Source organism: Annulohypoxylon maeteangense, assembly GCF_022496945.1.
Source record: "Annulohypoxylon maeteangense strain CBS 123835 unplaced genomic scaffold GGS22scaffold_12, whole genome shotgun sequence".
Lineage (NCBI taxonomy): Eukaryota > Fungi > Ascomycota > Sordariomycetes > Xylariales > Hypoxylaceae > Annulohypoxylon > Annulohypoxylon maeteangense.
In genome coordinates, this window is record NW_025953259.1 from 384,378 (window position 1) to 408,895 (window position 24,518).

The 24,518-nt window shown below is 47.4% G+C and overlaps 4 protein-coding genes across 4 annotated transcripts; 3 read left to right on the forward strand and 1 right to left on the reverse strand.

Moving 5' to 3' along the window:
- Positions 1-8,109: 8,109 nt before the first annotated feature.
- Positions 8,110-10,662, forward strand: GGS22DRAFT_180551 (uncharacterized protein; the record flags this gene model as incomplete). Its single annotated transcript, XM_047963780.1, has 1 exon — positions 8,110-10,662. The coding sequence occupies one exon, from the start codon at positions 8,110-8,112 to the stop codon at positions 10,660-10,662; it is 2,553 nt and encodes an 850-aa protein (XP_047817267.1).
- Positions 10,663-11,930: 1,268 nt separating this feature from the next.
- Positions 11,931-15,272, reverse strand: GGS22DRAFT_166994 (DUF803-domain-containing protein). Its single transcript, XM_047961927.1, has 2 exons — positions 13,801-15,272; positions 11,931-13,743 (listed from the first exon to the last, which is right to left on the reverse strand). Exons 1-2 carry the CDS (start codon positions 14,624-14,626, stop codon positions 12,500-12,502), a joined length of 2,070 nt encoding a protein of 689 aa, XP_047817268.1. The 5' UTR covers positions 14,627-15,272; the 3' UTR covers positions 11,931-12,499.
- Positions 15,273-15,837: 565 nt separating this feature from the next.
- GGS22DRAFT_166997 (WD40 repeat-like protein) lies at positions 15,838-18,200 on the forward strand. The gene has a single exon (XM_047961928.1). The coding sequence runs from the start codon at positions 15,883-15,885 to the stop codon at positions 17,608-17,610; it is 1,728 nt and encodes a 575-aa protein (XP_047817269.1). The 5' UTR covers positions 15,838-15,882; the 3' UTR covers positions 17,611-18,200.
- Positions 18,201-19,039: 839 nt separating this feature from the next.
- On the forward strand, positions 19,040-23,827 carry GGS22DRAFT_30828 (chromatin remodeling complex SWI/SNF, component SWI2 and related ATPase). Its single transcript, XM_047966765.1, has 3 exons — positions 19,040-19,282; positions 19,369-23,376; positions 23,432-23,827. The coding sequence occupies exons 1-3, from the start codon at positions 19,187-19,189 to the stop codon at positions 23,642-23,644; spliced, it is 4,317 nt and encodes a 1,438-aa protein (XP_047817270.1). The 5' UTR covers positions 19,040-19,186; the 3' UTR covers positions 23,645-23,827.
- Positions 23,828-24,518: the final 691 nt, after the last annotated feature.

Genomic DNA, 24,518 nt, shown 5'->3' on the forward strand with positions numbered 1-24,518 from the left:
TACATACAATGTAGGTAGGTAGGTAAGGTAGGAGAACATGCGAGGCCTCATTGAATGAACATGCGTAAGAGTACCTATCTTCAAGCAGGCTAGCTACCTACCTAGTAGTAGCCCGCTCAGATCTGTAACCGCCACGGTTCGCGTATGGGGGAAAAACATTAAGCATGTACAGCATACCCAAAGCAGACAGAAAAGCAAGCAAGAAGAGGGACCGGCTGCCGGGTGCCGGACAAAAAAACTTGATCCGGTCCGCGCCACGGATGTCTCACCATCCGGAAGGCTGATAAACTTGCGTGGCTGCGTGGGAAGAGAGAGACAGAGGGAAGAAAAAAAAGGGAACCTGCAGTCGGGTCGTAGTGTGATAAGAAGTCTGATTAGAGAGGCAAGATGCGAGGGAGGAAGCCGATTTCACACCGCTTGGCTCGGGGCGAGGTAGGTCCCTGTATCGAAGTGTTTCTTTCCCTTCCTCATTCTTCGCCTTTTCTTTTTTCCACCTCTGTATCACGGCTACTTGCAAAAACCATCACGGGAGATGAAACAAATCAGCTCAGGCCGAATGGTCTAGAGCGGATGATTGGCATTGGGAATGTCCAGAAAAGACGAAAGGCGTCGAAGGCTAGGAAAACCTTCGATGAGGGGAGAAGGTTGGGTCTTACTATTGAAGGCTCTGATCGCTATGGCCAAGGTATGGATTGGATAGGTTGGTTGGTTTCTCTCCCCTGATCGGCGAATCGACAGAACGTCGCTACTGCACAGAAGCTCTTAGTGTCATGGATGGGATCCGAGATGCAGAAGCGCGACTATCGAAAAAAAAAAAAAAAAGAATCCTAAGCAAGCATCGTCGGTTCTAGTCCGCATTCTACGATAATTCCAACAACCTACTGTAGGCAATCTTCCTTTGTTTAATAGTAGTAAGACAAGAGAACACAGACCTATCTCGCACAGACGTATCGGCGAGCTTCCGGATCTCCCTTTAAACACCGTATCGAGGCTTAAAGAAAAAAAGAAAATCGAGACTGGTAACCCACGGGCGTTTCGGAAATCTCTCGCCTCGAAAGGGTGGCTTGATTCGGGTTCCAAAGAAGGCTGGTTGTGGGGATGGCATGCGACGCTGGGGACAGTGCACGTGTACTATGTAAGCCGAAGCAAGGGTAGACGGGGAGGTTGAAGAGGAGGGGATGGGTAGGAAGGGGGAGAGGAAGGGGTTAGCTATACGTTGGTTGATATAACGAGATAGCCTCGCTCCTGGTCATGCAATTGTCGCTAAGAGTCGTATCGAACGAACAATAAATCCTGGAGATAGAATATTGAAACAGAGATGAAGTATACATGGTACTGTCGCGGTTCAAGCCTACGCTATCGTGAAATTTTGTTTTCTCTCCACTGTCCCGGCCTCCTCATTCTCGTGGTTCATGCGACGGAGCGGCATGGCTGGCGTATTTTGATAAGGTTGGAAGCAGTGTTCGCGTAGCGGTTGTATTGGTATTGGAGTCTCTAGGATCCTGAATCGATGCAACCTACTCGGTACCCAGGTAGGCAATCGTGTACCTCCTCCCAGGTAAGCGTATGGATGTTTCTGGGCGCGAGGCTTGATGCTCTCTATTTCGATATGCTTATCTGTGTGTCAACCTTTATGGCAATCTATGACAGTCGTCATGACTGAGATCTCAATATATTCATCTCTAAATAGATGGTCGATGGCCTTATAATCGACTTTGCTGACGTTGGTTTCTTGATTATCTATGATTAGCATACCTATTTAATGACTGCATTCAATGAACAATGTCATGTCAGCAGTGACAAGTAGGTATCTTGGAACACATATTCGTCAGTCCGACATCTAAAATATTTACCGCGGATCTAAGTATGGCGGTTTAGATGGCAGGATCATAATATACGTATTATGGATCAGGTAGTTGAGCGACTTACTACGACACGATCGTATACGACAGCGGGAGCGAACTCTGTAGATCTACAGTACCTAGTAAACAGTGGTTGATCGCCAGAGGGTTGATTACGTATCAGGAAAAGAATCCTTCTTTGTTCTTAGCTTATTAATGATATCTTGGAAACGGTAAGCACTTGAGGAATACTCGCAGCAGATCATAACACGACATGGTAAGTAAAGGTAAATAAGGTCAGTAAGCTCACGCAAGCAACGCAGGATTCGCAATATATCATCTCTTAATAAACCTATAATAAAATCACTCGGTCCTAAATTTGACGGAGCATCTTATTACATAGTAGAATGTTATTAGAATTTGCGAAGCTATATTGCATAAATTCGACTTGGGTGTGCTTTAACATAATACCTGATTAAAATACGAGTCCCTCGTGAAATTTATCCAAGTACATACATATATTTCTCTTTTAATGAATCGACATGTATGGATGTATCCAAGTATTCGATGTTTGCTTCAAAGGGCTGGTCATAGCGGCAGCTAAGCAAACTTCTGGTACAATACCTTGCTGTTCATAGGGGGTAGGCAGATTACATAGCAGATTAGGTATGTCGTCGGATATTTCACTGCGATATGTTTGTGCTGGTCTGCAAGTGACAACGTCGATCCGCTGTGATCCCGACGGCTTGGGACATTTACCAAGCGAGTCGATTTTCGGGGACCTGAAGTATTCTAACGATCTATGGAACAACAGGTACATATGTACGCGGTAAGGGGTTGGGGCACTGACGAAAGTGCCTGCAGCATGAATATACCGATTCTGAACCGCGATTCGTTCGCTACTAAGGAGGTGGTAAACTCACGTTTGCTGCAATGCAACTCTTTGCTAGCTTAGGTCGTTGCAGGTCGTTGCAGGTAGCTGGATGTAGGGAATATGATGCCTCTAGTGAGCCGTCTCGCCGATTCGATTTCTATCATTCCTTTTATTGTGTACGATGTACATACATGCTGACTTCGAGCGGCGGGCGATTCCGAATCTCCTGTGCAAGTCATCATCTTCCCTGTCATTATAAACCGTCGATAATCTTAAACGACGGTCGCTTGGCCCCGGTGGGCTGTCAAATGTGGGTATGGTAAGAGTCGAGTTGCACGTACCAGGAGCAACTCGTCTTCTTCGTACGGCCCTGACGGCCTAGAATTATTGGGATATCTACGCCGTAGTTGCACGAACCACCTTTCTAAATCGACAATGACTTCCGAAGCTGCATAATCGGATAGGAACACAAGACCGAAGCTTCAGGGGCAGAATGGAGTCAGAAAAAGTGCCCCATGTGCTAATCTTACTATCTGCACTGTAAAGAAGCCTATCCCCTTTGTTACACAACAGGCATTCTCTACCAATTATGACGGGCGTAATAGGTGTAAGCTACCAATATAAGCAGAGCAAGGGATACTCACTTCCACAGTCCAATACAGTAGTATTAGCACATGGGGCACTTTTTCTGACTCCATTCTGAGGGGGTAATGAAGCGAGGATCATTGCCGTATGTAATGAAGCTAAAGAGACCGGCCGATGCTTCTTGATATATGAGCGTGGAGAGGATTATCTGGAGAATAACCCGCGGAGGTAGGGATTCTCAGATGGTATCCAGGGGTTTCTTCTAGGGTGCCGAGACTTGTTATTACTATTAGTCCGGGTGCTTGGCCGGTTGTCGTGATCATTTTCCGCGGCCCAATAATAGACCCTACTTGTAAGCCATTTTCATGCCGTCACCTTTGAATGTGGCTTGAATATTTCCCCAAAAATACCGACCTCATTATTTGTGTGCCGTCTCACAGGCGAGAGAAAAAAAAACACATATCCAAAAGTAACAAGTATCGTATCGTATTCTCTGAACTAGTCGACTCTAGGCCGGTTTATGGCGTGCTCTCGTGTTATGGATACCCAGAGTATTGGGTCATGTTAGGAAGCAGGCTAGAATAAATCGTATCGTATTACATAGTAACTACCGAGATTGGGTGTTGTAATGCAGTTGAGTAACTTGAAACGAGAAGCTGGCTTCCTCATTGAGACATTTCTCGAATCTGTCCCAAGCTCTTGGGTCTTTCAAGGGCTTTTTTCACTTACTGTCATATGGTATGTTCTGTACATAATACTACGCTGTATTGTACATACCTAGGACCTAGGTAGACACATAGCCAAGATACCTTCATCTTCTTCGTTGTTTCTAACGGAATTGTATGTATTCGCGCATGAAGATACAAGGTATATCCTAGATGCGTGGGTGTGGCGCCTCGTTTTTTTCTCTTGATGGGATGTTCCGCCGTCAAGTCACTTTTCTTCATCAATTAGCCAAGGAAGCCAAACTGGCGTTGCAGTCGTTGGTGGCTTGTCGGAGCCCACACTTCGACCATTCTGTTTCTATTTCTGATTGGCCAATTCAGGGAAGCATACGTATGCAGCCTGTTTAGCTATCAATACGCCTTCGTAGCCTTCGTGAGCCTCATTTTCGGTTGACTATGCGAATAACTGAGAGGCGTCATTTTTTGCCAATGAAAGAATATGAATATGACGTTCGCCATTCATAGACGCGATCGGTGGCTGGTCCGTCCCGTGTGTAAGATGTACTATGTAAGATTCGGAGAGTTGTAAAAGTTCCAAGGTTCCAAAGTTCATCTGCAACTGGTCGAGGCTCGAGAAGGAGAATCTCGTCACGTAAGAGAGATACAAAAGAAGCAAGTTTGCATCGGAGTGGATAATTGAAGAATTTCGAGCCAACATACCGAATTGGACTTTAGGTATGATCACCGAGCTCTTTGACTGGATACCGTCTGGATAGTTCATGTTACTAAAAAGTAAACACCTGCATATGTAGTAGAGAAGAACTACTAGGTGCTAAGTATGGTAGAGGGGGGGAGGAGAAAAAGAGAACATGAACTAAGATGCTAAGGTAAAGAGTCCCGCATGCAGGAGCAATGGAGCATAGGTACCTTACCTTGATACCTAGGTCGCTACTACTTAGAGTAATGCTAGGTGGAGCATAGATCCAGTAGCTTACATAACGACTGCGACTTGTAGAACGTATATCCTTGTCATTATCCGCACTAGGCATTCCAAGCTCTTGCTGACTGGTACCTTAACTGCTTACGTACCTTTTAGTACTATGTAATCTGGCAGTCTGGCTGGGCAATCTCAAACTGTTGAAACTCGATCTCGTACCAACCACCTGGACACCAGTACCAACTACCTAGTAGTAGTCAAGGGGAGAATTCCGAACAGAATATTCTGTGCTTAACCTATCTATCTTTAGCCGAACCGTTCATCGTTCATCGTTCATCGGCTGCTTAACCCGATGGCATGGCGCTGTCTCGAACGTTGCTTATTGACGCTCCAATTTTCGAGTGTCGATGCCCAAATGAGGGCCTTGGGACATTAGGACCTTGGGTATCACAGAGATCATCTTAGATCATCACAGGTAAGATGGGTAATAAAATAGAGAAATGATTCTGGGGTCGTCGGGGAAAGCTTTAGGGCTTCTTGGTGCGGCACAAGCTCGAATGTAGTGCTATGAAGCTAGCTTTGACAAGCAGCTGTCTTTAACTAGCAGACTGCACCTAATGAAGGCCCCACGGCACACGGTCCACGGCAATTGAAGCGACGCAATATCGTTGACGACGATCTAGCTTTCGTCTTTGGTGTCTTTTGTTGTTTCGAGCCCCATGGATGGGTAGGTACTAGTCGACGCCCCCGTTCCTTCAAGACGTTCCTGTTTTGTATTATAATTTGTAGTTGTCTGGTAGGCGAAGAGCGCTTCTTGGTTGTTTCATCTGTTACTATTATATCGAAATTCATCTGATAATATCGGACGATACCAACGACGATTATCACTCTCTTTGCAACGTTGCCGTCTTGTACTATACTCCTTTGAGTACCTGCGCAATCCCAATCTCTTCACCTTCCAAACAACACCGCACCGGCCGAGCTGCATCTCACGACATTAACCATCGAAACTGCAGCACGGGCTTATACATACATACCTACATATCTTTCTACAAGCGGTAGGTCTCGGAAGAAAGAGATCGACATAAAAGACCTACAACAGGCTGGCCTGCGAGATCGGTAACGGTCAGATCATACCCGAAAGCACAGTCGATTCGGCCTTACGCTCGTTCTTTTATACGTAGTACACGAACACGTTCTTTTGATCCACCAGGGCTTCACGCCTCGAAGTCTAGGAGAGTACCTAGTATCTATAGGGCAAGATATCTACCTAGGTACTCGAGCACGTTCACACGTTTTTGCTATTATACCCAACCACGACGGTCACATTAGATAAAGGTACGTCTCTACAACCATGTCTACTATGTAAAGAATGATTGCCCTGCGAGATGCTACGATCTCGAAAGACTATGTACCCGTTTACGAAACCCTGACATATATAATCCTCTCTTATACGTGGTAAATTCTTTTATCCGTCGAATGAGTGTTCGAACGGGGTTGAGAATGGCTAAATTTTCGGGAGCTCTGGTTTCGTACTGTAGGCCGGTACCATGAATTACCATGAATAACATGTGGCCAATGGCCAAAATCTGCAGTGTAACAAGGATTCATCCTCAGTGGGGAGACCTTGGCTGCAGGGGATGTCGAGGCCCTGAATGCTGGTCAGTTTCGGCGGGCCTTTTTAGCTGGCTGGGAAGTTTGAGATGTTGATCATCGGGGACTAGTCGAACGAGAACCGCATCCTACTTGAAGTCAAGACCATCCAATGGCGTAGGAGTAGTCGTCACGATGTTGTGCGCGAGATGCTCCTCTTCGCTCCCCTACGCTCACATTGCTTAGATTATTCATAGATCGCATCTTACTTATATCCATTCCTTAGGTTTCAATATGTGTCTACAACGTATTACATGCTGATCCGAATCTCTTTAGTCCAAATAAAGATTTCTGACGGTGCTGACTTCATCGACCTTCACCAAAACACCAAGGCAGTCCACTTTCCCTGACCGAATCGTCATATTTGATTTAGAGAGTTTCGGGAAACGAAAATCAGAAAATAGAAGAACGAAAAATCTACGGCAGACGGGACGGAAACTTATCACCAAACATCGTGGTTGTCTAACGAAAAAAAGCCTCTTAATATTACGGCTAACGGATAACGGATATAAGCGTTGCGGAAGAAGCGAATAAAAAGAAAAGAAATCCAAGACGACGGCAACCTGATTCTCCGGCAACCTGCCCGAAATTCTCGATATCACATTCTCCTACACCCATTCCACCTCCGCACACGAAGGGTTCCCGGCCTAACAGAACGTCTCCCGAACTGTACCTGCATAGTGAGTATTCTACAGCCAATTGATCAATCTCGACACACCCCCCTTTGGGTCCAATTGCCGGTCCTAACAAAGTAGTGGATTTTAGATCAAGGCATTGCTTTTGGATCTCGACTTCACCCTTTCGATATTAGATGCAGCGCTCGGCGTGCCTTTACCTTCTCGCCTAAGTTGTGCATCGTTGGCTTCGACGGGACGTCAAATCTTTTTTTTCTATTTCATAGTACATACCTTGTACTGCTTTCGGTAACCCTGTCTTCCTCGGTGGAGTGGATCTTTCATAAATCTACGAGCAAGTTTGGCTCATCTTTTTTTTTAATGAGTCTTATTCTCGAGACTCAGAAACACAACGATTTATGATCGTATAAGAGCCGTCACCGTTGAAGGCCCGATTTATGACGAATTGTTTGATTTAGCCATCAAACAGTGGCATAAAACAACAAAAATACCCTACTGCTGCTTTACAGAACTGAGAATAGAGACTCGGAAATTCGCTTGAGGCACAGTAAAGGGTGACTTTTTCCCGACCAACGGTCCCTTACCCCCTGTCTATATCCCCCCTGTTGCTCCCAATACCACCCCCCAACACGGACTTGCATGATAATTCAAAGTACATATTACCAAGACTATCCACTACCCCCATCGCGTCAGTGTCATATATCCTTCAAGCCATCTCCCTGACGGAACACTGTTGGTCTGCCACACCGCCCCCACAGTTTTATCTTCTTCCTGTGGCCATCTGCGCTGTCGCAGAGCTCTCACGATAGTTGAGATTAATAAACTAATGACCCGGGAATTTCGATCCCGGGTTGAGTTTATTCGATTATTCGGGTTTCGGGAATAAATTGATGTGTCTCTTACGTTAGGGTCGTACAAGATGTTTTCGACAATGCCAGTTTACTCCTTTAATAAGGAATCTCAGCAGACGGCTGCGAGGTCTCCCCCTGAGACTAGGCGTCCTTCGACTGCATGCTCTCCGACCGCACCGATTTTTCAACTTCAGAACGGACTCGGCGAGTTTCTTGAACCAGCGATTGACGGACCGCCGTCGCCGGAGCACCTCCGGGCGCTCAATAATGAGATGAAGCGTAATTCGAATACCGATAGACATCTAAGTGAAGGAACCTCATCGGGCGCGTCTTCACGTCTCTCAGCAACATCAGATCGACGATCATGGAATCAGAGCATGGAAAGTCTTAGTTTATCGAGGAACCCATCTCAACGGTCCGCCTCGAGTGGTGTACCAACACGTGAGCGAACGGACAGTGTGCAATTCTTCAGCAAAGGAATGTTCTCCCGGAGTAGAGGGAGACTACGGAGGGAAAGTAGTGATCAGAGCAGCTCGAATAGCTCATTAGACGCGTCCGAGATGCCGATCGACGCCTTGCCTAAGGATCAACCATTCATCTCATCAGTGTTCGCGCGACGGAGGGCATTGAGGGGAGAGACGAGCGCGCCGGCACCCCAAAAGAAGCTACAGATATCGGGACCTTACAACTTCCAGCACCTTACCCACACGAAAAAGGATAGTGTTCCCCAGATCGACCGAACTAACCACTTGGAACTTGTATCGGAATTCTCTGGCATGCGTCCACGACGACCTACTAACGCGTCATTGAGTGGTGCCCAGCAAGCCGAGTCGCAATTTACGGCTTTCCCCTCTGAGACCTTCTATCATCAGGAAGACCCATCGGCGGGTCTATACGTCGATGGGGCACAATCACGAGACAAAGCGTTGCCTCCATCACCACCACCTCCACCTCCATCAACGCGGTACGCTAAGCGATCACAATCTCAGGATAAGATCCGCTATGCGCCTCCACGCCCGCCCCGGTCTCCTCCATTCGATAGTGGTGTTACATCGCCGATACCGCCGCCGCCGAGAACCTCTAGTCGGGTATCGGTTCGTCATGGTAGGTATGACTCTTTGACTATGGCTAGAATAGCGGCCACAACGCTTGCGGAGCGCCCCGCAACAACTACTGGCTTTCGCAAGCCGGAACCGTTTGCACCTACCTCTCCTAAGGAAGTCTCCCCCAAGGGATATTCACCTAAAGGCTTGCGGCCTCCCCCTCCTCCGCGTGCTACTCCAATGGTAGAATCTGTCGAAGAAGAAACAGAATCAGAAATGTTTCCTCGCGCCATTAGCACCCCCGATGATGCTGCTTGGCCTTTGGCTAATAGCATAAGCTCTTTACCTGACGTCCCAGAAGAGGAAGAGCATCATGCGCTGTCTCGACCATCGCGCATGAGCGTTGCGAGTAACCACTCTTCCCTTAGGGGTAGTATATCGGTTCCTCTACTTCGTCAACTGTCCATGACACAATCGCATCAACGACCACCTAGCAATGCTTCCGATACTTTAGGCTTGTTTAATGCTCAGCGCTTAATGCGCACAGGCACTGGTGATGAGTATTTCGCAGATGATATGGATAGGGATAACTGGGAGGACGATATCGACTATTGCTACGAGCATGAAGCTGAAGCGGACTGTGACTATGCCTGGGAAAGGCCGTCGTGCGACATTGCTCGAGGAGTCGAGGCCGAGACTGTCATCACTTTTACTGGCCCCTTCGGCGGTAGCCTGGCATGTGAGCTACTGTCTCCTGGGAACTCTGATGTCCCTGCGCTAAGTCCGGCAAGCCAAACCTCCAACACGGAGAGGCACGAAGTTATCACACCAACCAACCTTCCTGTAACCTCCAACTTCTCTCTTCCGCGACGGGAAAGCTCAGCACAGCTTCTTCGCGTGCACAAGCGAACACAATCCCCGGAAACCAACTTCAAGGAGTCTCAGGGCTTCAGCCTGTCGCCTTCTCTCTTGATACCGAACGACTACCACCAGCAAATGCTTCGATACGAGAGGGAAGAGCTACAAGACAGCGAAGACGAAGACTTCCTCATCCAAGGAAATACCTTCGATGACCAGCCTATTATCACATTTGGCAAGGCGAACAACATCCGTTCTAGCGCCTCGACAACCAATTCTACCCTTTCAGAGCACTCCATGACTTCCAGCCGCCACAAGTCGACAAACTCAACTTCCACAGCCTACACCCGCTGGACTGGCAGCAGCACATCCAGCTGGGCGGCGCGCGACCCATCCCAGCCTATTATACAGAAGGCGATAAACGATAACGTGTTACCCGTTATCACATCGCCTACGGCCGTAGTAGCACCTACGTCATTCGAGGAGATGTCTCCGAAGCAAGAAAAGCCGGCCGAGAAGCACGGGAGAACGCAATCCCACGCCGGCCTACTCATGAGGAGCAACTACGATGCGGCACCGCCAGTCGACCAGAAGCAGCCGGCGAAAGAGTCCAAGGAGCCCATCAGGACGCGTAGGCGGGCCCGGACTACGAGCCGAAGCCACGCGTCTCCCCAATTCGCCCTCTTCCCAGCCGTCACCTCCCACGGCAACCGCATCTAAATGAGCGGCTACCTACCTACCTCGTACCTACTATTATGATGCTATACTATACTTGTTACTGTTATTATATATTGCTACTACTATTGTTATACATATGTACACTCGCCTAGGTATATATATGTAACCATTATACATATCGTAAAAACTCAACCACATTCGCTACCAACCAACGTACTACTACTACTACTGTTTCCATCACCACTTGCGTACCTAGGTATCTTCTTGCTAAGGTACCATCCACCACCACCTACTCTCCATTTGTCGGACAAAATCAAAAGTTTCTCTGGTTTCGGACACTTATAGACTATCATCATCATCACGGCCTACGAGCCGCGGCGTTTTTTTGACCTCCTGCGTTTGTTTGGTATAGACATGGGCCTGTTTTGTTTATTTGTTTGTCGGCTTGTACCTTCGAATCTGTCGTTTCCGCAGACTCTTCTGTTTTTTTTTTTGCCTCTCTTTTTTTGCTTACGAACACCCTTACCTACCTACCTACCTAGGTACTATCTAGTGCCTTGGGTACCTACCTACACACTCATAGAGCCGGCGACGGGCAACTGGTACTCGCCTTTATTTTATTTGTCACTTCCACTGCCTTCTCGAGCTTATAGACAGAAAAAATTAGGGAAGGGGCTTGAACGGGCGAAAAAGTTCGGTGCGCGGAGTCTCTGTCACGTTTACTCTTTTTGCGGAATTTCTTTTTTTTTTTGTCTCAGTCGTTTGCTTGTGTTGTTTTTATGTTATAGGGTATGATAGTGGGAAGGGAATAGCTGGATCGTATATAGGGAGGTACGCGCGTGCGCCGCCGCCGTCGTAGAGGACGACGACGACGCCGAGATCGAGGCGTGTGCGTATATTCTGTTTGTAGGCATGCATTTGGATATGCTACGGTGTATATGGGGTGTACCAAAACACGCCGTTCTGCGGAAGGCGGAACAGACAGACAGAGACAGACAGATAGACAGACATAAGTTGGATGGGTTGTGTCGATATTCGGTGGAACGAATGCACTTACCTTCTACTTCGGTATTTATATACTAGGTATTAAGAGTGGTATTGCGAGAGGTTATGTACGTGACCTTCCTGAGCTAGAAGGGGGCCTCGTGTGTATATTTGGGGGCTGGGGATGCGAATGGAGGCGTGGAGGTTACATACTTCGTCGGGCGGTCTCAGATCAACAACCGAATTAAGAACTGTGTTTCCTGATATCGTTTGACTATATTGTTCCTTATGTGCTGTGAAGGGACGTGTTTGTGATCATTAATGTTAGTTGTCTTAATGCTCAACTAGGTATTGCATGCCCTTATGAAAATAGGCTAAGCAGTGGCGTTCCGCCTGCAGGTTGGCGTTTTACAAGGGCAGTTTAGTGTCTTCGACAACGCGTTGTGACACTGAGCTGCAATAAGCTACCTATATTATAGGGCTTGGTGAGAGGAACACTTGGAGTAGTCAAATAGCCGGTATCGAATACGGAGATGTTGTCTTAATATACACGCTGATATAGATTCACCGAAAAGGAACGACTGCCCTTAGACGAACGGAAGGGATATCTCAATTAGCGTATTCAATAAAAGATCTATGTGGATTTCGAAAGCCAGTGAGCGAGTCCTATACGACTGGGTATGATGAACATGATGAACAGAGCCGCACACCTGGCAGCGGCAGCAGTACCGACGGGCAAAACGCGCAAATACCGGAGAACTCCTTATCCAATGCGATTCCCCTTTCACCCCACACAAAAGAGATTTTGCGCTTCGGCGTGTTTGGACTGCCCCATTATCAACATCCATGGATAGTTCCGCAAAACCGACCCTCTCCTATTTTAATTATTAGTCAACTAGTCCTGCCGTGAAGTATCGCTGTATCCACCCTCTTCGTCTGGACCTGGCTCCGGATCCGAATCTCTTCTCCGCTTCTTTCGTCCGAAAAACTCTCCCAGCGCGCTACTTAAGCTGCGTGCTCGTCCTCGGAGTGTCTTGTTATCCATCGGTAAGGGATCATCCTGGTAGGGAGGTTCATCATCATCCCGGTAGTTTTCGAAAAGAGGTTCCGCTACTGAGTTGATGTTGTCCTCGCTTTGTGGGACAAATAAGCTCGATCTGATACTAGGTCTCGCTCGCCTAATAGATCTCCTTCGGCCGCTTGGACTTTCTTCACCGCGCAGGAGAGCATCTGCTACTACAGCACTGACCGTCGACGATAATGGTGACGGGGAAATGAAAGCATTGGAAAAGTGATGACTATGTGGTCTGGAAGGATGAGCTCGTGGAGTAGAGGGTCGATCTGGAGAAGGAGGTGGGACGTCGGGGTTTGGGAGACTTGTGTTGGACTGTAAAGGCTCCGATACAGCAACAGAGGTTACCGAGTATATCGTAGGGACGCTATCCGCCGACGACCTTAATGGTAGCCCCGGGTGAGAGGAATGATCCTCCGGGGAATACTTCCATGGGTTATCAAGAAGCGGTGATGATTCCACTGGTGTCCTGGAAGCTGGCGTATCGGCTTTGCGAGTTGAGGGGGCTCTGCTTTGTGGGTGCGCTAAAGGTTTAGCACTCGTATGTATAAAATTGAGTCGCGAGGCGTATGATGAACGCCTTGACGATCGAGGCCGAGGTGGAGTTGGAGGATGCTGTTCATGCTCGGACGGCTCGACGTGGTCAGTATAACGAATGCCCCTTTCTTGATCGAGAAGACCGATGGTCTCTTCTACGTTTTCATCATCTGATAACTGATCTTCGTCATCATGTCGCGGCCGGCCGCTAGTAATAAGGAAGACACCGAAAAAAGTAAGCAGGCAACCGCCGATAAATTTGGCTGCCTGCTGCAATGTTGTCCGCTCAAAATCTCGATATAGGATGGCACTTCCAATAATGACTGACAAGGTAAATAGTACAAACTGAATAGGTATAACTTGAGTCGAATCGAATCGTTGTAGGGCCTTGTTCACGTATCGAACCTGCATAACAGCAGTCGCAAGTAGAATGAATATCATCCCGTACGTCACCGGTGTAGTGAATGCCTTAAAGAGTGTTGATGAAAGCATCGAAGAGACGCCCTTGGTCGCTAGAGCAGTATAACCCCCTTGATAATGTGTTAGTGTAAAGCTCGCCATGATAATAAAAACGTAGTGTCACCTACCGAATAGTCCAACGAGGCCAAGATCAATTAAGATTGTCCGGTTGCCATATCTGGGGCTCGCCCACATTAGGACGACGATGAAAAAGAAGGTAACACCCATATAAATCTCGAATTCCATCGATGTTATATGATCCCACACATTATGAGGATCGAGTTTTGTCTCTTCTGTCTTAGCACTTAATACAACCGTGACAGCGCCGCCCACAGCGATGACGACACCCCAGAAGTCGCGCGTCCGGAATTTCTCGCCAAAGAACATAGGCGCAATGACACAGTTCGAAATCAGAGCCACGACACCTAGCGGAGATACGATCGAGGCGGGCGCGAAACCGTAAGCTAAGAAGTTGCCCATCTCCCCAACAGTCATTAGAACCTGACCTATCCACCAGGACGTGGACTTCAAATAGGACGAGTTCACCTTGGACTCGTCGCATGTTCGTTCCGTTAGGTTGGAATCTACTGATTGAATCGACTGAGCCAGTGGGTGCGTGGCCACCTGATCATCTGCTTCGTCGCCATTGTCGTGTGCGATACCATCGGGTATGTCGGTCGTTCCGAAGCCATTACGATGACCATCCCGGGCTTTCCTTAACGCTTCCCTCGCTCGTTCCCGTGCCTCGACCCGCCGTCGATGTAGTTTGATATGTGAATATCTCTGAACGTTGAGTGCCAGGGCAATTAGGACGTTGCCCGATATTGCGGTTATGATGCCAATGAGCGAACTCCAGTTTCCCAGGTCCGCGCCATCGTTAGGGTCGCTACCTGTCTCGTTCTTTACGACCCAACTCATATTGATATTGGTTCTACCGGTCGGTTCGATCGACATCCGCGCGTGGGCGGGCCGCAGAGGGCGAATGTATGGTAGCAATACTGTAATAAGTTGAATAAGTTGTATTGGGCTGGCAAAGGGATATCGAAATGGTTGATCGGCCGGCTATTTGATTGCGCCAATTATGGCCAGTTCGTTGTTCAGAGCTGATCGCGAATGAATTCATCGGACTTCGCTCGAAGCGGGATCATTAGTAAGACATTAGATAGAAGTAGAAATAGAAATGGTAGAAATGTATATAGGTAAGTAATAGGTGAGAGTCGTGAGGAGCAACTTGCTGATCGGCGCAAATGTGAGGTGGAGTGCAGGAACCCCGGCTCAAGTGCTCGGTGCTGTCAGCGTTTGATAGAACGAGTAAGATATTTTCGCTGAATGCGGGTGATTTCGAATACAGTATCGGTTGAATATTCTAGAGGAAAGTCATGCAACTAAAGTAATGGACATTTCAAAATGGTCAAAGATTTGCAACAGAAACACGAACTAGGAAATTATATCTGTATCTTTAAGTATCTTAGGTATCTAATGTAGCCTAGGTTGATTATGAAAGCGACGGGACTCGGGACCTTAATAGTGAATACATACCGTCCATAATATGTATTACCTAATATTAGGTAGCTACCAAACTTAGATAGATTGCGAATACCTAACGTATGGAAACTCCTACCAAGATACAAATTCAATTCGAAGCTTCCGCTGATTCCGTGACTCCGTGATTCCGTCATTATACAGTTGGCTGGCTAGGTAGTTACATAAAAGTTCCACTTCCGTTAGTGCAACGTTTAGGTGCAATTTGCAAGTACTGATACTGGTTGCATAGACATTCACCCGTATCCCCGAAGGGGATACTGCGCTTTGACTAGCAAAATGGGCAAGAATTGCAATTTAGCCCGAGGTACTTCCGACGTAGTAGGGTTTCCATATAAATCTTATGTACTCTCTTTTAAATACGTACTTTATATAATTACATATATTACTAGCCTTATTTTGATAAGCCTAAAGATGCAACTAGAGATTAAGATTTTATGCAAATATAACCTATCGGGTAATATTCGGATCGTCTTGCAAGTCTTGCCCATTTTGCTAGTCAAAGCGCAGTATCCCCTTCGGGGATACGGGTGAATGTCTATGCAACCAGTATCAGTACATACATTTATTTGCCCATCTGAACCTACCGAAGTCAGCCTTGTCTTTCTTCCAACACATTTCAATCTACCACTTTACTTCCCAACATCGTAACGCATTTTTCGCCAACGATGGGCGACGAGGAGGAACCTCAGGTCGAAGGGCTTAGTCTTGCGGAAGATGACCCCATGCGCGCATTCTTACCTGCTTCCTTTGGGAAAAAAAGCAAAGAGGCTGACATCGCCGCACAAATCGACCGGAGTAAGAGAACAGCCAACGAGCCAACAATAGCCAAGTCTAAGTCTGGGGATTCGGACTCAAATGACTCGAGCGATAGCGACAATGATTCAGATGACTCGGATGACGAAGACGAATACCCAACATCTCACGAGATGGTTATTAAAACCCACGATCGTGCTGTTACTTCGTTGTCGCTAGACCCAGCGGGCGGTCGGTTAATATCGGGGTCTATCGACTGCACTGTCAAGCTCCACGATTTCTCGTCCCTTACCCCGACAACGATACGGGCTTTTAAGAGCGTTGATCCCTACGAAACAAAGTCATCATCAGCGAATTCCGAATCGCATCCGGTCCATCATGTCGAGTTCAATCCTCTCGCTGGTGGTATTTTCCTTTGCATATCAGCGCACCCCCAGGCGAAGATTATGTCCAGAGATGGAGATTTAATTACCCAATTTGTCAAGGGTGACATGTATCTTCGAGATATGCACAATACGAAGGGCCATGTTTCTGAGGTTACAACAGGTACTTGGCATCCCACAGACAAGAATCAGTGTGTTACCGCCGGAACAGATAGTACTTTGCGCATATGGGATGTCAACAACAAACGCAGCCAAAAAGAAGTGTTGGTGTTCAAATCGAAAGCTGCTGGCGCTGCAGGCAGAACGCGGATGACTGCTGTCGCCTGGGGTACCCCAGTTCAAGGAGGCAATAACGTTCTGATTTCCGCAGCGCTGGATGGTACTCTCGTGATGTGGAGCGGAAATGGCTCGTTCACACGGCCGGCTGGAGAGATAAGAGAAGCTCATAAACCGAATACCTGGACTGGAGGTATCGATATTAGCTCTGACGGGCGAATGGTTGTAACGAGAGGGGGCGACAACATGATCAAATTATGGGATATTCGAAAATTTAAGGAGCCACTCGTTTCGGTCGAACATCAATCCACATCGGATCACTACCCAACGACCAATATTAAATATGCGCCTAATTCTACAAGTATCATAACCGGATCGGCAACTGGCCATCTTCAAATATTGAATCCAGGAAACCTACGTCCGGAATACACTACGCTAGTCACACCCGGATCGCCTGTGATTACTGTAGATTGGCACCCGAAGATCAATCAGATTGTCACTGGGTCTGCAAACGCGGAAACGCACATCCTGTATAACCCTACGATGTCGACAAGGGGTGCGGTGGACGTTATGTCGCGCGCCCCGAAGAGGCGACACATCGATGACAATCCAGAATTGACCACCGACCAATCCCTTGGACTTTCAGGGGAATCAATTTTCACACCAGGCTCTTTAGCTAATAGCAGAAAAGCGGGTGTTACGGCATCTGGAAAGTCGAAAGACCCCAGGAGGCCACATGTTCCCCAACAAACGCCATTTTTGCGAAGCCAGCCTGATGAGAAACATATTAGTGAGAATATTCCATTAAGTCGAATGTTGCATGAGGATCCTAGAGAAGCGCTCCTCAAGTACGCGGATCTGGCGAAGAAAGACCCCGTGTTTACAAAGGCATGGAAGGACACGCAGCCGGTGACACAATATGCCGACGTGAGTGACGAAGAGGAGGATGATGGCCCGGATAAGAAGAAAGTCAAGAGATGAGAGAGGTTACCAGGCTATATATGCAGGTACCTGAAATGCCGGTGTGCCAAGGCTCTTTTGAGAGGCTAGTTCTTTAAGGATGACTTACCTGACTTACCGTTAAAGTTGTTTGCCCGAAAACTACCTAGGCCGTTAGGTACCAAAAGGAGCCTCCGATGACCTCAATAGGTCACTATCTACCCATGAATGTTTTACTAAGCTTATCAGGTACGGAACTAGGTACGGTACCTAAGTAGGATCTTAGTGCCCCATTCACCTGGGACCTCTACGAAAGGTAGGCCCATTGATCGACGTGCTCCAGCTTCACCAATTGGCAAAAAGATAAAGATGCCTTTTAGGAAATACATACATTGTCAAGTACATACCTATGTTACGGTTACGGAGCATCCATGATACTACATATGTAGGTAGTATATATTCTGTACGGACAACCAACTTGAGAGCCGGCGCCAAGTAGAAGAAATTGCTTTAATGGGTATGAACATTGGAAATTGATTAAGCAGATGGAACCAGTGAATCTTAACAAGATCTCGCTTGTTTTAAATGCCATGCTATGGACGGTTTCAATAGCTACATTAATCAATGTCCGCATTGCTTTGTATAGTACTTAGGTACATCAATGAGTCTCTGAGACCCCACTTAAGTCGTGATGGGGACATTTGGACAATCTGCGAAATGTGAATGGCTGATTGTAGGTTTACGTAAGTGGAAGTTGCAAGGGTTTTGTCGGGATATAATTAAACCGATTGGATAAAAAGGTAAAAAGATGGGGCAGTGCTGATTAGCGCATTTTCCCAACTCAGGTGACAGGCAAAACGGAGATGGTCTTGTTGTGCGGTTTGTGCGCCTTTCACATCAAACCATCTCTTTCCACGCCATCAATCGCGCATCAAAAAAAGCGAGCCGCATCACCCATCCCCGTCTAAATTCATCGACAACTATCCGGAGTGACCTCCAACTTTTATTTTACGCGATTTTCTCGCGGAAAAGAGCCCCTCTTTACCGACTTTTTACGCGCTCTCAGCCAACCACCTGCCATTTTTTCACCCTGTTGCTTTCTGCCATTCCCGACTCACACACGTTTCCCCGTTTTCCCCCCCGCGACCGCGAAAGGCGAAGTCGAAAAAAGGCTGAGTTAGCTTTACACATCCTACTAAATCCCCACCGCGATTTCTCGACACATTCCCGGCAGACGACACCGCGCACCGCGACCGGAAAACGGATTCGTCGCGCATTACCAACGACTACCGTCATCCCCAACCAAATCTTCCATTCCGAATAATTGATCCCCGGCGCAACAACCATCAACTTTTGGTGTCTGCCCATAGTTTGCGACGTGTTTTTGTCAACCAACACACATCGCCTACTATTCCATTTCATCACCAACCGGGTTTTTCGCCTAGTCGCTCTTTATAATACCATTGTAATATTCGATAACCTAACCCAAAACATAGGGTCTGCGTGATACCTCGCTGTCGATCCGTAATACTCAGATATGAACGCCTCATAAAGTGGTTGGATGAATAAGCACTTGGTCGTGACTCTTGAAAAGAAGTTGCGTTAGATATTAATCAACATGGCATCCGTCCAGGCTCCCCCAGCCGTCCACCATGCTGGCTCCTCTGCTATGACTGGGCAGATGACTCAGCAACAGGTGCAGGAAGTGTATATGGTTCGTAGCCCCCTTTCGATGACTCGATGTATCTCGTATTATGTCAAGTCTGGTCGCTTGTTGCAGGGATGCTAACAGTATCATAGAAATTCAGACAGATGAAGGAGCAAGGCGTTCCCCAGACTGACCCTGAGTTCATGAAAATGAGTCAATTCCTGATGACTGTACAACAGCAGCAACAGATGCGCAAGCAGCAGCAGAATTATATGCAGATGCAGGCTGCTCAGATGTCGCATAATGCCCCTAATGGCAATGTTAATGGCACGCCAACAGGCCCGCGACCCCAGCAACCTAACTTACACACTACTCAGCCTCCGTCATCAGCTGCTTTGAATGCCTCTGCCTTATCCTCGAGCACTGGGCCAACTGTCCAACCAATCGCATCATCTCCTTCGACGGCATCTCCTATGGCAGCACAATTCTCGCAACAACAGCTTGGTCTCCTTAGGCAACAGATCCAAGCTTTTAAGTTGCTCAGCAAAAATGCTGGCGTCCCATACCAGATGCAGCAGGCACTAAACGCGCAACGTCAACGTAGACAGGCCGTTGCCGAGCAATCCTCTCACCCCCCTACTCACTCCACTTCGACCCGAGCAACACCAGCTCCCGAGGTAACGAAAGCTGACTCTGCTCCTCCTGAGGAAAACACCGAACCCAAAGATTCTGGGTTCAAGTCAAAAACTTTTAAGACACTTAAGTCTCCCTACGAAGGTGGTCTTGTCCGTAAGGAAATTAGCTATCACGATCATACCCAACGGAAACAACGTCTTGTCATCCCTAGTATATTCCCTACGGGTGTCGACTTTGAGCAGTTGAGACATGAACGCGAGATCATCATCTTCAATCGCATGAAGGCTAGATATGCTGAACTAAAATCATTGCCTGGAAACATCTCCCATTGGGATACTACTAGGGCATCGCTTGACCCCGATGATACATTGAAGCGAAAAGCCGTAATCGAGCTGAAGTCTCTTGGCTTATATGCTAAGCAGCGTGCCTTACGTGAGAGGATTGGACGTGCGATGATGCACTACGATAATCTGGCGATGACCACTAACCGTAGCCAATACCGCCGAACGAAGAAGCAGAGCGTACGTGAAGCTCGCATCACCGAGAAGCTTGAGAAACAGCAACGAGACGCTCGAGAGACACGTGAGAAGAAGAAGCATATCGATTTCCTCCAAGCTGTACAACACCACAAATCCGAGATTTTCAATTCCGCGCATTTGGCTAAGAATAAAATGTCGCGAATTGGACGTGCCATGCATTTGCATCACTTCAACATCGAGAAGGAAGAGCAGAAGCGGATTGAGCGCACTGCCAAGCAACGTCTTCAAGCTCTTAAAGCTAACGATGAAGAAGCCTACCTCAAACTGCTCGACCAGGCTAAGGATACCCGTATCACCCATCTTCTTAAACAGACTGATGGATTTCTGCACCAGCTTGCATCCTCCGTCAAGGCTCAGCAACGCCAAGCTGCGCAACGCTATGGCGAGGAGACTGGAGAATATGTGCCAGAAGAGGAAAGCGAAGTCGAAGAGGAAGACGAAGAAGCCAACAAGAAAATTGATTACTATGCTGTGGCCCATCGTATCAAAGAAGACGTCACGGAGCAGGCCAACATACTCGTCGGCGGTACCCTCAAAGAATATCAGATCAAAGGTTTGCAGTGGATGTTGTCTCTTTACAACAACAACCTCAACGGTATTCTTGCCGACGAAATGGGTCTCGGAAAGACTATCCAGACCATTAGTTTGATCACATACCTCATCGAGCGCAAACTGCAGCAAGGACCATACCTTGTAATCGTCCCCCTAAGTACATTGACCAACTGGAACTTGGAATTCGAAAAATGGGCCCCGTCTGTTAGTCGTGTTGTCTACAAGGGGCCTCCAAATGCACGAAAACAACAGCAGGAGAAGATTCGGCAAGGAAAGTTCCAGGTATTATTAACGACCTACGAATACATCATCAAGGACCGCCCGGTTCTTAGCAAGATTAAGTGGTTCCACATGATTATCGACGAAGGACATCGTATGAAGAACACTAATTCAAAGTTGAGTGCTACTATCTCACAGTACTACAACACTCGATTCCGTCTCATTCTTACTGGAACTCCCCTCCAAAACAACCTGGGTGAATTATGGGCAATGCTCAACTTCGTCCTCCCGAATATCTTCAAGTCGGTGAAGACATTCGATGAATGGTTCAACACGCCCTTCGCAAACACCGGTGGACAGGATAAGATGGAACTGAATGAAGAAGAACAAATTCTCGTCATTCGTCGTCTTCATAAGGTCTTGCGACCATTCCTCTTACGTCGTCTCAAGAAAGATGTCGAGAAAGATCTACCGGACAAGACAGAAAAGGTTATCAAGTGCAAGTTCTCTGCGCTCCAGACGCGGCTATACAAACAGATGGTTACACATCAAAAGATTACAGTCAGCGATGGGAAGGGCGGTAAGACTGGAACTCGCGGTCTCAGCAACATGATTATGCAGCTTCGAAAACTTTGCAACCATCCTTTCGTCTTCGACGAGGTAGAGAACCAAATGAATCCTATGAACACGAGCAACGACCTTCTCTGGCGAACGGCTGGCAAGTTTGAGCTACTGGATCGAATTTTGCCAAAGTACAGAGCTACTGGACATCGTGTTTTGATGTTCTTTCAGATGACAGCGATTATGGACATCATGGAGGACTTCCTTCGGTTCCGTGGGATACAGTATCTGAGATTGGACGGTACTACAAAGTCCGAGGATCGATCTGATCTTCTGAAAACATTCAACGCTCCTGACTCACCATATTTTATGTTCTTGCTTTCCACACGTGCGGGTGGTCTAGGTCTAAACTTGCAGACAGCCGATACCGTCATTATCTACGATTCGGACTGGAATCCTCACCAGGATTTGCAAGCTCAGGATCGTGCCCATCGTATCGGCCAGAAGAACGAGGTGCGTATCTTGCGACTTATCAGCTCTAACTCCGTCGAAGAGAAAATTTTGGAACGCGCCAGATACAAGCTTGATATGGATGGCAAGGTTATTCAGGCCGGTCGATTCGATAACAAATCGTCCGAAACTGACCGTGATGCTATGCTTCGAACGCTACTGGAGTCTGCAGATATGGCTGATTCTGCTGAGCAAGATGAAATGGATGATGAGGAGCTGAATTTGATCCTCGCTCGAAGCGACGACGAGGTTGGCGTCTTCCAGAAACTTGATGAGGAACGTGCAAAAGACCTTACATATGGCAATGTTCCGGGCTCGAAACGTGTCCCGCGTCTTATGGCCGAAGATGAACTCCCCGAGATATATCTATCAGAAGGCAATCCAGTCGACGAAGAGCAAGAAGAGGTATTAGGTCGTGGTGCTCGTGAACGGACTAGGGTTAAATATGACGACGGCTTAACTGAGGAGCAATGGCTCATGGCTGTGGATGATGACGAAGACTCGCCAGAGGCAGCAGCAGCGCGGAAGCAGGCCCGAAAAGACAAACGAGAAACAAACAAGCTCAAGCGGCTAGCGGTACTTGGACCATCAGGTGCCAATTCTCCGGTTGCAAGTCGTGCAAGCACCGAAGAGATTGATACGCCACCTAAGAAGCGTGGTCGTAAGCCCGGCAGTAAGAACGAGAAACGCAAGGCCGAAGATGATGATGGCGAGCCGCCTGCCAAGAAGCGACGTGGGCCTCAGGGACGCCCTCGAGCAATATTTGGCAACGGTAACGACTCGCGTATCAGCTTCGAGGTGCGACAAGTTCTCCAGAGAAGTTTGCGCAATATTTACGATGGTTTGATGGGTCTCGAAGCCGACATTGCACCTGAAGATCAGGTTGACGATGACGACGACGATGAACCTACCAAACGTCTCATCATTGGACCATTCATCAAACTACCATCCAAACGAGATTACGGCGACTATTATGTTCTCATTCAGAATCCGATTTGCATGAATCAAATCATGGCCAAGATCAAGAAGGAAGAGTACAATAGTATCAACGACATGCGCCGAGACATTGTCTTGATGTGTAACAATTGCAGAACCTACAATGAAGACGGTAGTCTTCTTTATTCGGATGCAATTGATATGGAGGTATGTTCTAGACCGCCCTAATAAATTTTGATTGGTTATATACTAACTTTGATAGAAATTCTTCAATGCGAGAGCGCAACAAGAAATAAACGAGCACCCGGAACTGGGCGAGCTCGAAGACCCGTTCGGCAAGGATAGTTCGGTCCCGCCTACAAGCGCCGGAACTCCCCAATCCTCCGCAAACACTACGAGAATAAAGCTGGTGACCAACGGCGCTAGCCAAGGGGGTATGGGCGCAGGTGGCGCCCTAAGTGATGGTGAACAATAGTGATCCAGGATCGGTGGCTTACGCCAGGTGGGCGGGCCAATAGTTGACATTACGGTGATAATTACATTTCGGGCGGCTTTGCCAACGTGTTTTGTGAAACAAAGATTTGCTTAGACCGCATGGGTTCTCCCGAAACAGGGAGTCGGGGGGAGAGAAGTTTTTGGCGTTCTCAGGTTTAGGTCATCCGTCCTCTTTATTCATTTTTAAAAAACAGGCAACTATCTAGGGGGAGAAGAGAGAGACGAATGGCACGTGTACCACAATCAATCCCACCAACCTACCACTACTACACCTGGAGAGAAAGGCTAAAGCAATACCCTGGGCTTCTTCTCTGCCTCTGCTTACTTAACTACATTAACTACGCTCTTAGTACATGAATTTGCTCCTGTACGCTTTATTTTTTATGTGTGTGAGATTATGATCCCCCCCGGTTCCGAGTAGATGGTTTTTTGGTAGTGTAGTGTGGCTTGCAGACTTGTATGAATAAACCTGTTTCTGAATGATGCTCTCTAAACGAATTGTGGTGGCGTTTCTGCAGGTACCTTCTAGGGCGCTTTCCGATGGTGTATCTTGCGCTGTAATTGCCCTAGACACCCGTGGCTACATTTTCTAGGGCTGCTTCCGACGCTTCTTGGACGGATCGTTGGTTTGCTTCTATGTCCAGTTCATCCAAGAATTCTTGGAATATCACTGTTCCTATAATAGTAAGCTCATCTTTACAGAGATCGATCTCAGTATTTTTCTCTTTCGATTTGCTCGATAATCTTCTTGCAATTTGTCCACCAGCGATTCCAGAATTATGCTCTTAAAACAACAAAGTTTTCTCTTATTTACTTAAACATACATCATCGCTCCACAACCTTAGAAAATGATA

What these genes read in the sequence shown, in the direction of transcription:
- GGS22DRAFT_166994 (XM_047961927.1), bottom strand. Translation starts at nt 14,626, where the DNA reads ATGTCGATCGAACCGACCGGTAGAACCAATATCAATATGAGTTGGGTC. An exon ending in TGGCCTCGTTGGACTATTCG is followed by an intron (nt 13,744 to 13,800) that starts GTAGGTGACACT and finishes CACATTATCAAG; the next exon opens with GGGGTTATACTGCTCTAGCG.
- GGS22DRAFT_166997 (XM_047961928.1), top strand. Translation starts at nt 15,883, where the DNA reads ATGGGCGACGAGGAGGAACCTCAGGTCGAAGGGCTTAGTCTTGCGGAA.
- GGS22DRAFT_30828 (XM_047966765.1), top strand. Translation starts at nt 19,187, where the DNA reads ATGGCATCCGTCCAGGCTCCCCCAGCCGTCCACCATGCTGGCTCCTCT. An exon ending in AGGTGCAGGAAGTGTATATG is followed by an intron (nt 19,283 to 19,368) that starts GTTCGTAGCCCC and finishes ACAGTATCATAG; the next exon opens with AAATTCAGACAGATGAAGGA. An exon ending in CGGATGCAATTGATATGGAG is followed by an intron (nt 23,377 to 23,431) that starts GTATGTTCTAGA and finishes TAACTTTGATAG; the next exon opens with AAATTCTTCAATGCGAGAGC.